Here is a 12,941-nt window from a genome sequence, read left to right as displayed (position 1 = left end):
AGTGTTTATCAGCAATAATATCTACTCCTGTTGTTGATTTAACCTTGCATCCGAATTCTGCCCTTCCAATAGTACTGCCGAACTCGGTGGAAAATTCAAACCTGCATCAACATGTGGGGAGTCAACTGTCGCCAATACTGTAGACAACTCAGGCATTTTGTGCTCTCTTCCCTATATTGGCCAAATTATCAGAGAAGTCAATCCAGACAATAAGACCACACTATCAGGAATAAAACCTGCCTCTTCTGAGAAACCCAAACAAAAAATAAAGGCGCCTGCTACTTCCAAAAAATTTAAAAATCTTTAAAAAAACTGAAGTAATTGCTCCGGTAAGCTCCAAACCATTCTTTAATATGCTTACTCTTCCTAAAAAGCACAGTCAGTTAACCTCATGTGCTATTATAAAAAAGTACACGCAATTGAACCAAATACGCAAAATAAAGCTTGATTGCGTTAACAAAAATGTTGCTGCATCGGCTCCTTACGCGCCTTTAGACCACTTAGTTCAAGCAGTTCAAGACTTTGAAACTCTTGGAAAACAGAAAGCTTGTTCAGAGATTCAGCCTCCATTGCAGGCTGTTAGTACCAAATCTCTGAAGACTGTACCAAGGGTAACCAATAAGAGAATTACTAAGAGTCCCAAAACGAGACAAGTTTTGACCTCCCTACCTAACACACCCTCTGATCTCGCACAAGAGATGCTAGCGGCTCGTAGAGCAGAAATCAGAAAGGAAGTTGACTCATACATGAGTGCTTTTGTAGCTCTACCGTCACTTAAAGCTCCAACGTTTCAGTTAAGCCAGTGTAAAACTCCAATAACCCAATTGCCTGTGCCTAGATGGTCAGTTACCTTTAAATGTGACCATGATAAGAAAGTGTTAGCTTCTGCACCATCTTTGCCAACTCACAAGGCTGAAATTGCCTCTGTTAAATTCTTTACGCCCAGTGCCAATTAACTCGGACTCCACCCCCCCCCCCCCCCGGCATCAGCTCCTCCGAAGAACCCAGCCTCAAAGTCCATCTTGAAAACAAAAGCAAAAAAAGAACATCATATTGCTTTAGTGTTGGGATGTCGGCCAGCGCCGCATCCTCAATACGTGTTAAATCGTCATAGCATTTTACAGGTGTTCTCTGATATTCCACTCCTACAGGACATTGGGTCAGCAGACATAGCTCAGGTGGAGTTCTTCAATGACAACCTAGTGAGTACAGCGTGTATTTGGCTGACGTCCCGAGTTGTTAGAAATCTTATATGGGAAGCTAAAGACCAATTGCTAGAGCTAGGGTTCATACTCCTATTGGGACCCATCAATCCACCTGGTGGACCCCACCGTGCAGAAGCCTGGATTGAAACAGCTTCAAAGGAGCTTATGAATTCCAAAAGGTCAATTGAAGCTAATACAGTTGTTGACGTACCCTCCCAATGCTGCTGTAATTGTGACTCCAGAAGTTAACTTCCGTACAAGGTTAAAAATGAACGGCTTGTTATTTTTGCCACATAGAATACGCGTGTTTTTCGCCATCTAATTAACAACACACAAGATCCCTTCATTAATTATGATGTGATCCTTTTACAAGAAACCTGGCTGATGGCTGTCCCCTCATGGGATAATCACGGTTTACATTTTCTGCCAGCAATGAAAGGAGAGAAAGGTCGGCCGATGTCTGGTCTTCTGACAGGTGCCAAATTGACTTCAAATACTAGCATAATATTTACATATGCTCCAAATTCCTTAGCGCAACTAACAATCATATCAATTGAAAAAATCTTGTACGCGATTGTAAACTTATACTGGAATCCCAAAGGCATTGAAATTCTGAGGTTTCTGGTTGATCTGTCTACCATGTTGGACTTTATTGTACTAGTCCCGAATATCCAGCATACAATTGTTGCTGGTGATCTCAATCTACACTGCCTCCATGAAAAGTTTGTGATAGAAAATTCAAGACAACGAATGTGGGAACAACTTATGTCAAATAGAGGGTTTTGTATGTTGAATGGGAGTAGACTTGACATTGGTGACTCTAATTACACATGGCAACAAGGTCCTCAAAAAGCCACAATTGATTATATCTACACAGATGACAGGCTTTTTTCCAAAATCCAAGCTTTTAATATTGTCTCAAATGTTAATAGTGACCATTCTAGTCTTTCTATCAAATGGTTAGTTGATGCTTCTCACACCAAGTGTCGTACTATGGCGGTGTCTGGTCAAATGTCTGTCTCCAATCAGTTAAACCGCATACTCTAGAATGAAACCAGTCTTAATAATTTTGACAACTCCTTGCGAGCAGCCTTCCGACACTCGCGAGACAGCCCACTATTCACTGTTACTCCTTACTATGATCTTATGCAATACTTTCCAGACAAAAGGGCTCGTAAAACTCTGGCCCCTAAGTGCACTCACATGTTTGATAGGGAAGCCCAAAACAAAAGAACAGAATTTCGACTTCTAAAAACAGAGGCCTTAAAGCTCCCATCGAGCATGAGATATGAAGGACTAACCAAAATGAAAACCTCATACAGAAATTGGCGGCGACAACACCGCAGTAAATTACTCCAGCAAGATGGTGAATTAATGTTAACAATCACTCGTGACAGGAACACAGCTCAAATTTGGAAGGTTATAACTAATGCTTAATCTCCGGTACAAATAATGTCCCAAATTCAGTGTGTTCCGGAAGAGAGATGGATCAGTTACTTCTCCAAAATGTATGCGCTTCCGCCAAATTCTGTGCAAACTTCTAGTACATTCTCTCACAAACCTTTTCACATTGATATCTCGAAGGCCGATATATTGTATTTCATCAACAAAATAAGTCATTCCAGAGCCCCGGGTCCTGATGGCCTGTCTAACAAAATCTTCAAACGGCATCCTGAACTATGGTCATCGATCCTGTATCAAATTTTTGAGCATATTAATGATACGCAAGAGATTCCTGCCTCATCGAAACACTCTTAATTGTCCCTATCCATAAAAAAGGTGATCGGTGTCTGCCTGAGAACTACAGACCCAAAGCCCTATTAGATGCTCCGGGGAAGTTATATAGTCGCATCATATTACAAGAACTGAATAGATGGACAGCAGCTGACCTCAAACTAGATCCGTTTCAAACCGGCTTTGTGGCGGGTTTAGGAACTTCGGTGAATTTAATCACGCTAAACATGTTAAAGTCGAAATATGTCAAACTCAATCAACCACTGTATATGGCATTCGTAGACTTTCGGTTAGCGTTTGATTCGGTTGATAGAATGCTACTTTTTCAGAAATTGCAAAAGTATGGTTGTCCACCCTCAGTGCTAACCATAATTAAAAAGCTACACTCAAATACAACTATGCAAGTTAGATTGTTTCTTGAGGGTGCCCTGTCTGCGAACATTGAGACATTAAGAGGCCTAAAACAAGGGTGCATCTTAGCGTCAACTTTATTTAACCTTTTCTTATTAGATATTGGAACTTCCTTCGAAGAAGCAATCTCTGATGCACCTAAGCTAGGGTCCCAAAAGATCATATGGCTTCTCTATGCCGACGATCTAGTCTTAATTTCGCAAACCCCAAAAGGTCTGCAAGATCTACAAAATAATTGGATGTTGATGTTGGTAATAACAACTTAACCATCAACGTGAGCAAAACGCAGATAGTGATCTGTCAAAGAAAAAAGAACACAAAAAAGTCTAATTATCAGTGGTTTTTGCAGAAATCACCCTTAAAAATTGTAGCCAATTATAAATATCTAGGACTTCCTTTCTCAGGCTCTGTAAAAAATAAAATTTATGAAGATACACTAAGGGCAAAAACTTTGACTTTAACGTCGCAAGCAAAGATAATTCTGTATAAATATGGAAAATTCACATCAACTCATGTAGTCCCTTTTTTTTTCAACCAAAAAGTTGTTCCTATCCTTTCGTACGGAGCTGAGACTTTCACACCTCGTCCAAGAACCTTCTGGGATCTCCTGGAAGGCAAATTTTGGAAAACAGTTTTCTGCTTACCGATGTGCACCCTGATTTGTTTATTAAGGTACGAATTGGGTTTGATTTCGTTATCTGCATTGGTTATGTGGAAGTTGTGTAACTTTTATCGTAAATGCTTGCTCGGATTTAACTACACGAACATTCTGGGGTCACTGGCAATGTATTTGTGCTCATCTCATGATGTTTTTCCTAAATTGTGGATAAAAGTTATCTTGAGGCTGTTGGTTGATGCTGACATTTCAATTGATTTGTTGCTAACTAATCCAAACAAAGCGAAGAAAAAAATGTATTGGCATGATTGGGTGCTGACGCAGCAACTGTGTACTAATTATGTGGATTTTGATTTAAATATTTTTCCACCTAAAAAGTTTAAACAAATGGCCAATTATCTCATAAAGTCTCCATCACATTTTGTCCGTGCAGAAATGCTAAGAGTACGTCTAAATCTGCATCCGACTAATCAAATCTTAGCTAGACGCGCATTAATTCCAAAAGATCAACAATTTTGCCGGTTCTGTAAAAACTGTGAACAAGTGGAAACACTAGCTCAATTAGTAGTCGACTGCCTCGCTCTCTCGAGTTTGCGAGAACTTTATTTTCGCAATTTTCTACAATTATCGTGTGATCGTTCTCCATTGAAATTTGGACTATATTAATCACGAGCAATCGAACTGCTATTCACATTGCACTTACGCAGTTCATAAAAACAATTCTGCCACATGTTTCCTTGCCATAAAAGAATTTTACATTTGTGTGGTTTAGGTTTCTTTTAACATTTATCTTGTTAAATGTAATATGCTATGTTAACTATTTTATATATTTTAGTTGTATTGGCATAGTTTTGGTTTGAGAAAAACTTTTCTATTTTCTGTATAATAATGCTGTTTTTGTATAATTGAAGATAACTGATTTAATTATGTAAACAATCTGTAATTGTACTTCTGTTTGTCATTGTCTAAAATATGTTGTAACAAAGTTGTTTTTTGAAAGGTTGAAGTCTTCAGCCAATCAAATAATAAAAATAAAAAAAATTGCCTCTGCGACTCTTGCAGCCCCATCAGTATCATTATACCACACTATTGTATCTAGGTGTGTGATTTTGTTCCTCAACTTTTTCTCTCTAATGGCACTTTTCCTCTTTTTCACCGCCCCCTCCCTAACTAAGACGCCCCTCCACGTCGCCTTTCCCGCCTCCCATACCGTTCTCTTTGAGATGTCGCCCATGTCGTTTATATTGAAATATTCTTCAATTTCGTGGGTCGTTTCAGTACAGAAAATTGGGTCTTTCCAAAGTCATTCATTACATCGCCATTTCATATTTCTGGGTGGTAGGGTGTCCAGATTAATGCCGACCGTTACCAAGTCATTGTCTGACCATGAGGTTTGGATTATGTCAGCCGTGTTGGTGACTTCAAGGATGTCCTTCGTTGAGTATATGTAGTCTATCCTAGTGTATGTTAAATGTGGGGCTCAGTAGAAAGTGAATCCTTTTTCATTGGGGTGCAAAAGCCGCCAGGTATCATGTAAACCATAGACTCGCAACATCTCTACCACTTCCGCACGGCGTCTGTCTGATAAAGGGACAGTATCTGGGTTGCCTTCCTGTCTATGGTGGGATCGGCCCATAGATTGAAGTCCCCTCCTAGGATAGTATGTCCAGCTGCCTCTAGCATTATCTTCAGGACAGTGCGCTTCAAAAAGCGGGTCTGACCTATGTTAGGGGAGTAGAGTGTGGCTAAGGTAAGAGTAATATTGTGAATTTTGCCCACCAATAAGATTACCCTCCCTTCCTGATCAGTCCATATCTTGGAAACCTCAAGGTTTAGCCCCTTCCTGACCAGTATGCCTACGCCGCCTTTCCCAAGGGGCCGGAGTTCAGTATTCAGAGCCCATTCTGGTATGTAAAACTGCAGCGTCTGACTTGGGTGAATCGAGCATAAAATGGGAAGGTGTTTGTGATAAATTAGTGTCTGGAATTATACAGACCCCTAAAGAAAGATATGACGTACTTGTGGGGACCCAACGTTGTTTACAACCATGCTTCAGCCGTCTCCAAGTCCAAAGGGCCCCTATAGGTAAATGCTCCATTTAGAATAGAAGTGTCCGTCAAGGATGGCTGTGGAAGGAGTATAGAAAATACTGGCAACAAAAGTTTCCTCCACGCTCCACAGCAGACGTAATAAGGAAGGGGCGGGGGGTGTAATGTCAATTAAAGAACGAGGTTTTAATCTGCTTTCTGAAGGCGCTGTAGGAGGAGGTCTCAAGTGTTGGGGGTAGCGTGTTCCAAAGTGTCCGTGCACGGACTGGGAAGCTGTATCCCCCAGCTTTTGAGCACTTGACCCTAGGTGTGACAGGGCAATGTGTGTAGGTAGATCTTGCCGGAGCGTGTTTTTTTTTTTTTGTTTTGTTTATCCGCTCTGTAGCCCGGTGCATCATTCGCAAGACATCGGTGGGTAAGGGACAGTATTTTGAAGTCGATCATGTCCTTAACTGGGAGCCAATGAGCTGCTTTCCTAGCATCCGAGATATGGTCCCATTTGCCAATGTCGAGTGTAGCTCTGAGAACATTGTTTTGGGTCGTTTGTAGTTTGCGTTCACTGTTGCTTCCTTATGCAATTGGAATGTTATTATTTGATAATTACTTCTAGAAATTAATTCACATGTATGTTCTAAGCTTTCCTTAGCAGTTGGATTTGAGAAAATAAGTATTGTACTATTCTGCAGTGTGGTAAATGTATCCGTTTTTGCATTTTTTGTCTACAATTCTTTTAAAAAGGGAAATGAGAAAATATGTTGTCATGACAGTTTACTACTCTGGACTCTTAGACCACATTTCGAACTCGAGGGCATTGCTGTGCAGCCCTCAAAATGTCCTCTTTAGTAATTCAAATACAATCACCATATTGATACAAATTATAGGCAAGTGTAAATGTTTGCACCTTGCCAAATGAAATCAGTATTCTTCAAATGTATAAAGTAACCTACATCATGGTGCAAAATATGGCCTCACTACTAGCTTTCGGCTACTTCTAGTTGGCTGTTCGCGTGTAAGAAATGGTATAGAATGGCATTGTAAATAACTTGTATATCGTTGGCCAAGTAGCTTGCAACTTGTATTTGTGCCCCCTTAGCCATATGCATGCTTCTCGGCCTGTGTATTGCGTTATAAGGACAATGTATTTCCAGTTTACTTTGGATACGTAAATTGCTCAGTCTACAACCAGATAAGGCCCCACATATCTGTCAGCATCATTTAGTTGGCCTTGGACTCAGTTGCATATTCTGTTACTTAAGTATGTAACACATTTCAGAGACACGCCTTTGAGTATAGATCTTTTTACATGCCACCCTGCTCCCACGTCACCACCACTTCCAAATAGGCATACCAAAATGCCACGGATTACAATTTATTTTGGTAAAATGGAATTTGTTCACAGTTAACATATGGAAAAAGGTAGGAAATAAATACTTTCTGGCTAAAGTTACCACACTATTCCTTAAAGAAATCCACATAACTGCAATTACCAAGTTGGTTCAATACAATCCTTGGCCTGCAGCCATGCAAAATGACGATTTATGTGAACACCTTTGTAACCGGTTTTCATAATGCACTTCGTTAAAGAGTCTCAGATGTGAAACCCCAGCATATCGGGAAAAGCAGTAACACCGGGACATTTCTGAAAGGACACCTTGAAAATTCAAAATGGGGTCATTTGTGTTTGATTGTTTTTGATTTTTTGATTGTTTATTTGTATAGCGCCTATGCACAATGTGCTTCAAAGCGCTTCAAGGTGGGAGGGAACATGGGAAAATAGTTACATTCTTACAGGTCCTTTAAACCAATCAGAATGTGAGAATAACTATCAAATCATAACAGATAGTGCAAGTGCATGGAACAAACAATAAGGGAGAGGAGAGGAAAAAAGGAGAACAAGACTAGCAGTAACATTACTATGCCTGATGAAATTTATTGCAGTACAAGAGTGACAAGAGGAGGGGGTGGCGGGGGAGGGGAGAAGGGAAGGGAAGAGGAGAGGAACATAACAATTGACTATCTTAAAGGGTCAGCAACTGATCAAGGTAGTGCTGGCAGGGAGTGGGAGGGGAAGACGAGGAGGGAAAAAAAGGGGGGACAGTCAAGCTCTTAAAAGGTCAAGGGACGATGATAAGAGTAAGTGCTAAGATAAAACAAAGGTGAGAGAGGGGAAAGGGAGGGCAAGATAGCTGTAGGAGGCAGGCGCTACAATTACTATGCCTGACGGCATTTGGGGTAGTGTCTAACTTCATTCAACTACAGCCTTCATTCACTACCTACAACTCCATTGAATTGCATGATAATCTCTTTTAACATGAAATCTGTGAAGATGGGAAACGTGACTGCATGGGTTACAAACCATTGCTTCACATATATCACAGAAAATACCAAAGGAGCACAGAGATGTTGCATGTCGGTGTTTGCTTGTGATCATACGTTACTAGCTGTTTGGCCAAGAAGCCATTCTGATGAGGTTTTCTGCAGAATTCTAGCCCTTTAGAGATTTTACAGCTCTTTAATTATTTACGTTAAAATAGGTACAGTGCATTCTTGGAAGCTTTTCATGGTGTTAATGTTGTTTGCACTACATACGTATCGTAATAGTTTAATAAGGAGATTTAAACATGAAGGTATTTGTAGTTTGGTGTATGCATTGATGGGTTTTTTCACTTACATATGCTCCCCTTGAAGTACCAGTCCTGGTTTCATCTCTTTTGGTCAAACTTGAACTGGTCGAATACATTGTTTTTTCCTGCATTTATTTTGACCACCTAATGGTAGATGGTGGGTTGGAATAGGGAAATATTGGAAGGGGAAGGGGTTGAGTGAAGGAGGAGGTGGGCCACCCTGCGCCACGTACACACTTTCGCCCACAGACGCACACGTTTGCTCCCACACACACGCACACTTTTGCTCGCACACACACTTTTGCGCACACACACTTTTGCACACACACACTTTTGCGCACACTTAGACACACTTAGACACACTTAGACACTTACACACACACACATTCACCCACACACACTTTCACCCCATACACACACTTTCACCCCATACACACACTTTCACCCCATACACACACTTTCACCCCATACACACACTTTCACCCCATACACACACTTTCACAGTAAAGGAAAAGTAAAAAATGTGGTTAAAAATGTATGTTGGAAGTAGACTAAAACCCGATCCTGTTGTGCTAGTTGGAAGTTAGTTTTAATTATATATCCGCTTTTAAAAATGTTCACCTTTTTAATTTTTTTGCATAGGCACCAAATCCTACGGCAAGTGAATTTATTCCGAAGGCAGGATCCACCTCGAGACTGAGTAACCTGTCCCAAACCAATCTGTCTGCCTTTTCTCAAGCCTTGTTTTCACATCCACCCTTAGGAGGCCCTGCAGGAGCTGGTTTAGTTCCAGGTTTGTAGTCATTTGAATATATTAGTCTGAAATTGATACATTTCTAAATGGCTGATTGTTGGGTTACTCTGCTGTTTTCCATTTTCAGAAAATTCCAGATATTTTAACTGCCTATACAGAATATTCTATTTTTTATTTTACTGTGCTTTAGTTTATTACAAACTTTATACGCTTTTAACCATTTTCCATTTCACTTAGCCATATGAACTACTGGAGAAAGGAACAAAGTAGAGTCCAATTAATAGTCCCATTGTCTAACCAACCCATACAATTAAATTTGACACACAAAACAATTTGCGTATGGTTTCCTAATCAATGAGTCCATACTGGCCATCTGTTTAGCCGTTTACTGACAGCCCACTTCATATTTTGTCCAAAAAGTCAATTCCTGCACATACTAATGCTGTCCTCCCACCACCAAGAAATAGTAACAACCAATCACCTGCAGACAAGGATCCAGCCTCTTTAACATGTCACCAAAAAGATCTTTCCTCCTTTACTGCAGGACACACTGTCAACAAATGTTTTGCAGTCTCCGTTTCCAAGACCGTTACAGAATCGACAGACCCAGTTGTTGCTACCTCGTTTTCCCTTTGAGTGTAGATATTCATTAGTTGGATAGATATTTAGCCTTATACGTAACTGTTCTCTATGATGTCTACTCGGGATTTTTTTTATAGATGATCTGGAATGGTGTTTTATATTGAGCTTTTATTTCAAGCGCGTGAAACCAGCCTGCTCTTCTCAGTTTTTCTTTTTCTCCATCGGGATTAGCAATTAGATCTTCAAATGGATTGTGTCCTCCAACGTATTCCACATCTTTCACATTTAATCTCCACAGCTGTGTACTTCGGAAACTTTTTCGGCAGAGGATGTCCCTTGAAGGCCTCAGTCGAGGGCGACGTCACCAGATGTTATAAATAGCACGCATGGCGCCCGTAGCTTCAGCTCCGTTTTTTCCGCAGACGTGTTTGCTTCGAAGACTCGCCACGCCTCGTGTATTACTTGTGAATGTCTTCTTCAACCCCTCCGACTCCGTGATCTGGCTTCAAAACTTGCCGGGACTGCAAGTCAAAAATGTCAATTCCCGACCCGCATCGCATTTGTTTGTGGTGCTTGGGTGAGAGTCACAACACCGATGACTTTTCCAAATGCCAGTCGCTGACTGCCAAGGCCTTGCGGGAGTGAAAGGAGAAGCTTCAGGTAGGTAGGGGTTCTAAACCCAGTAAGTCCTGTAAATCGAAGTGCAAGGGGATGCCTACCGACGATTCGGGGGGTGACTCTCTGCGTCGGGAGGAGTCCCGGGGTTCTCGGTCCCAGAGTGGCTGCCACCATTCGTCCTCGTCTCGGCATTTTAGGAAGCGCTGTCACCGGTTGCCTTGCGCGTCGTCCTCTGAGGATGGAGCCACAAGGAAAGTGGCTTGCCCGACAAAGTCCTCGACTCCGGAGGAATGGGCTGCCTTTTGAGAGCAGATGTTATCGATTTTTCAATCGCAGGGCACAGTTCCATCCATGCCTTGATGAAGCCGGCAAGGAACGGTCTCGTACCCTGGCTCGCGCGCCTTCAGGCTCGGTTCCTCAATGCAACGCTCATCGGGAACCTTCGAGGTCCCGTTCGGACGAGGCTTAGGACAGTCTCAAGAGACGTGCTTCCTGGTCTCGGTCCTCGTCTCCAGCGAGACTTCAGAAACCGCGTAAGGGCTCAAGGTCGGCGTTGACTCCTTCGGCGCCGTGTCCATCAGATAACTACGTCGAAGCTTTGCCTTCATTCCAGCCCTCAGCGCCGTTGTGGACACCTAAGCCAGCGGCGCTCTCAACGCTGAAGCCTTCTGCGCCCTCGACGCCTTTGGGGCTTTTTGCCTGAAATTTACCATTAAAGATCCCTGATACTGTGGATCCTCCAAGGAAGGCTCTCCTTATACGTCTGAGGCCTGTGGTGGACTCAAGACCCTCTTCTGTCCCGAGGAAGGGTTTTTCCCTCCCTCGGGATGACATTTATGAGGAGGAGGAAAGGTCAGACTTTGATATGGACCCTGTTGAACCTGATGTGGCTTCTGTCTTTTCTGGAGTTGAGGCAAACGCTTCATGCCAGTGGTTTGGACACTTCTCCAGCAATGGAATTTAGCAGGCCTGAGCCTGGGGCGCATGCTGAGTCGTCTTACAGGATTCTCATGGCTAGGGTTCCGGAGTATCTGGGCTGGTCCAGTCCCCCTGAAGATTTTGTGCAAGATCTAACAGACATTTTAGATCAAGGGCCGTCCTCTGACCCGGTGTTACCGTTTCATCTGACATTACAGAAAAGGGTGGCGGCTTCTTGCCAGTCCCGGGAATCTCTTCCGGCTGTTAACAAATCGTTAACCAAAAATACTGCCCTTTAGGTAGCGATCCCAGCTACCTTTCGTCTTACCCCACTCCCAAGAGTTTGGTGGTTCAGGCGGCTACGGCCACCACGAGGCAGGCGGCGTTCCCTACCATCCATCCTGATGGGGACGGCAAGCGCTTCGACGGTTGGGCACGCAAGGTGTTTTCTGCAGGGAGTATGGTGTTGAAGTGTGCCATCTCCACTTGTGCTTTGGCAAGGTTTTCACACACACTGTGGAATTGTTTCTTTAGCGGCTGAGCATATTCCCGAAGGGGAAGAAAGGGATGGGTTCCTTGCTGTCGTGCAAGATGGCAAGGATGGCATGTGTGAATCCCTTCAGTCGGGTTTGGACACGGCCGACGGTGTTAGCCAGTCGATGGCTGCGGGCACCATTCGACGCAGATTTGCGTGGTTGCGGAAGTCGGGTTTTGCTCTGGATGTGCAAAGCCGTCTTCTGAACATGCCATTTGATCGCGCACATTTGTTTGGCAGTAAGGCTGACGAGAGCCTTGAGAGGTTGCAGACCTCAAAAGCTGCTGTCAAATCTTCGAGTGAAGCTGTGCGTCAACCTCTGCCTTTTCGTCCTAGGGGACAGCAGTGGAGGGGAGGTTCTTTTTGTTACTACTCCTCCTTTGGTAGAATAAGAGGGCCGCCAGTCAAAGGGGTCAACGTAAAAGTACCCGTGGTGGTCAGGGAAATAGAGGTGCCAAAGCCACTCAGGCAGCTGCCTCTTTGCCTTAAGGCGCTGCCGCAGCAGCTCCAAAACAGTCATGAGGCCATGTCCCATGGTTTGCCGGTTGGGGGCAGACTGTCTCAGCATCTCGAAGAATGGCGAGCCATTACTTTGGATGCGTGGGTGCTGGATACAATCGCCCACAGCTACTGCCTTCGCTTCCTAAAGCGGCCTCATGACAATCCACCAGGGAAGCTCTTTTGAAGCTTCAGGATCCGCTCCTTGTGCAGGAAATCTTGACCCTGCTAGAGAAAGGTGCTATAGAACTGGTGCCTGTAGCGGAGAGGAACAAGTGATGGTGTTCCCCCTTATTTTTTGATCCCAAAGAAAGACAGGGGATTGAGACCCATCCTGGACTTGCGTTGGTTGAACAAACTTCTCAGGAAGGACAAGTTCAAGATGGTCACTCTTTCTC

At 43.1% G+C, this 12,941-nt stretch overlaps 1 protein-coding gene across 2 annotated transcripts in view; it reads left to right on the top strand.

Moving 5' to 3' along the window:
- Window positions 1-12,941, top strand: part of PAN3 (poly(A) specific ribonuclease subunit PAN3) — a 2,094,753-nt gene that overhangs the window by 838,540 nt on the left and 1,243,272 nt on the right. For both annotated transcript variants that reach the window (XM_069640299.1, XM_069640298.1), the window contains one exon: window positions 9,281-9,431. In XM_069640299.1, coding sequence (XP_069496400.1) covers window positions 9,281-9,431 — 151 coding nt within the window. The remainder of the gene's footprint in view (window positions 1-9,280; window positions 9,432-12,941) is intronic.

This window comes from Ambystoma mexicanum, chromosome 7q, assembly GCF_040938575.1.
Source record: "Ambystoma mexicanum isolate Mex_15411 chromosome 7q, UKY_AmexF1_1, whole genome shotgun sequence".
Classification (NCBI taxonomy): Eukaryota; Metazoa; Chordata; class Amphibia; order Caudata; family Ambystomatidae; genus Ambystoma; species Ambystoma mexicanum.
Note: the sequence above shows the minus strand (reverse complement) of the source record. Positions and strands in the feature narration are given on the sequence as shown.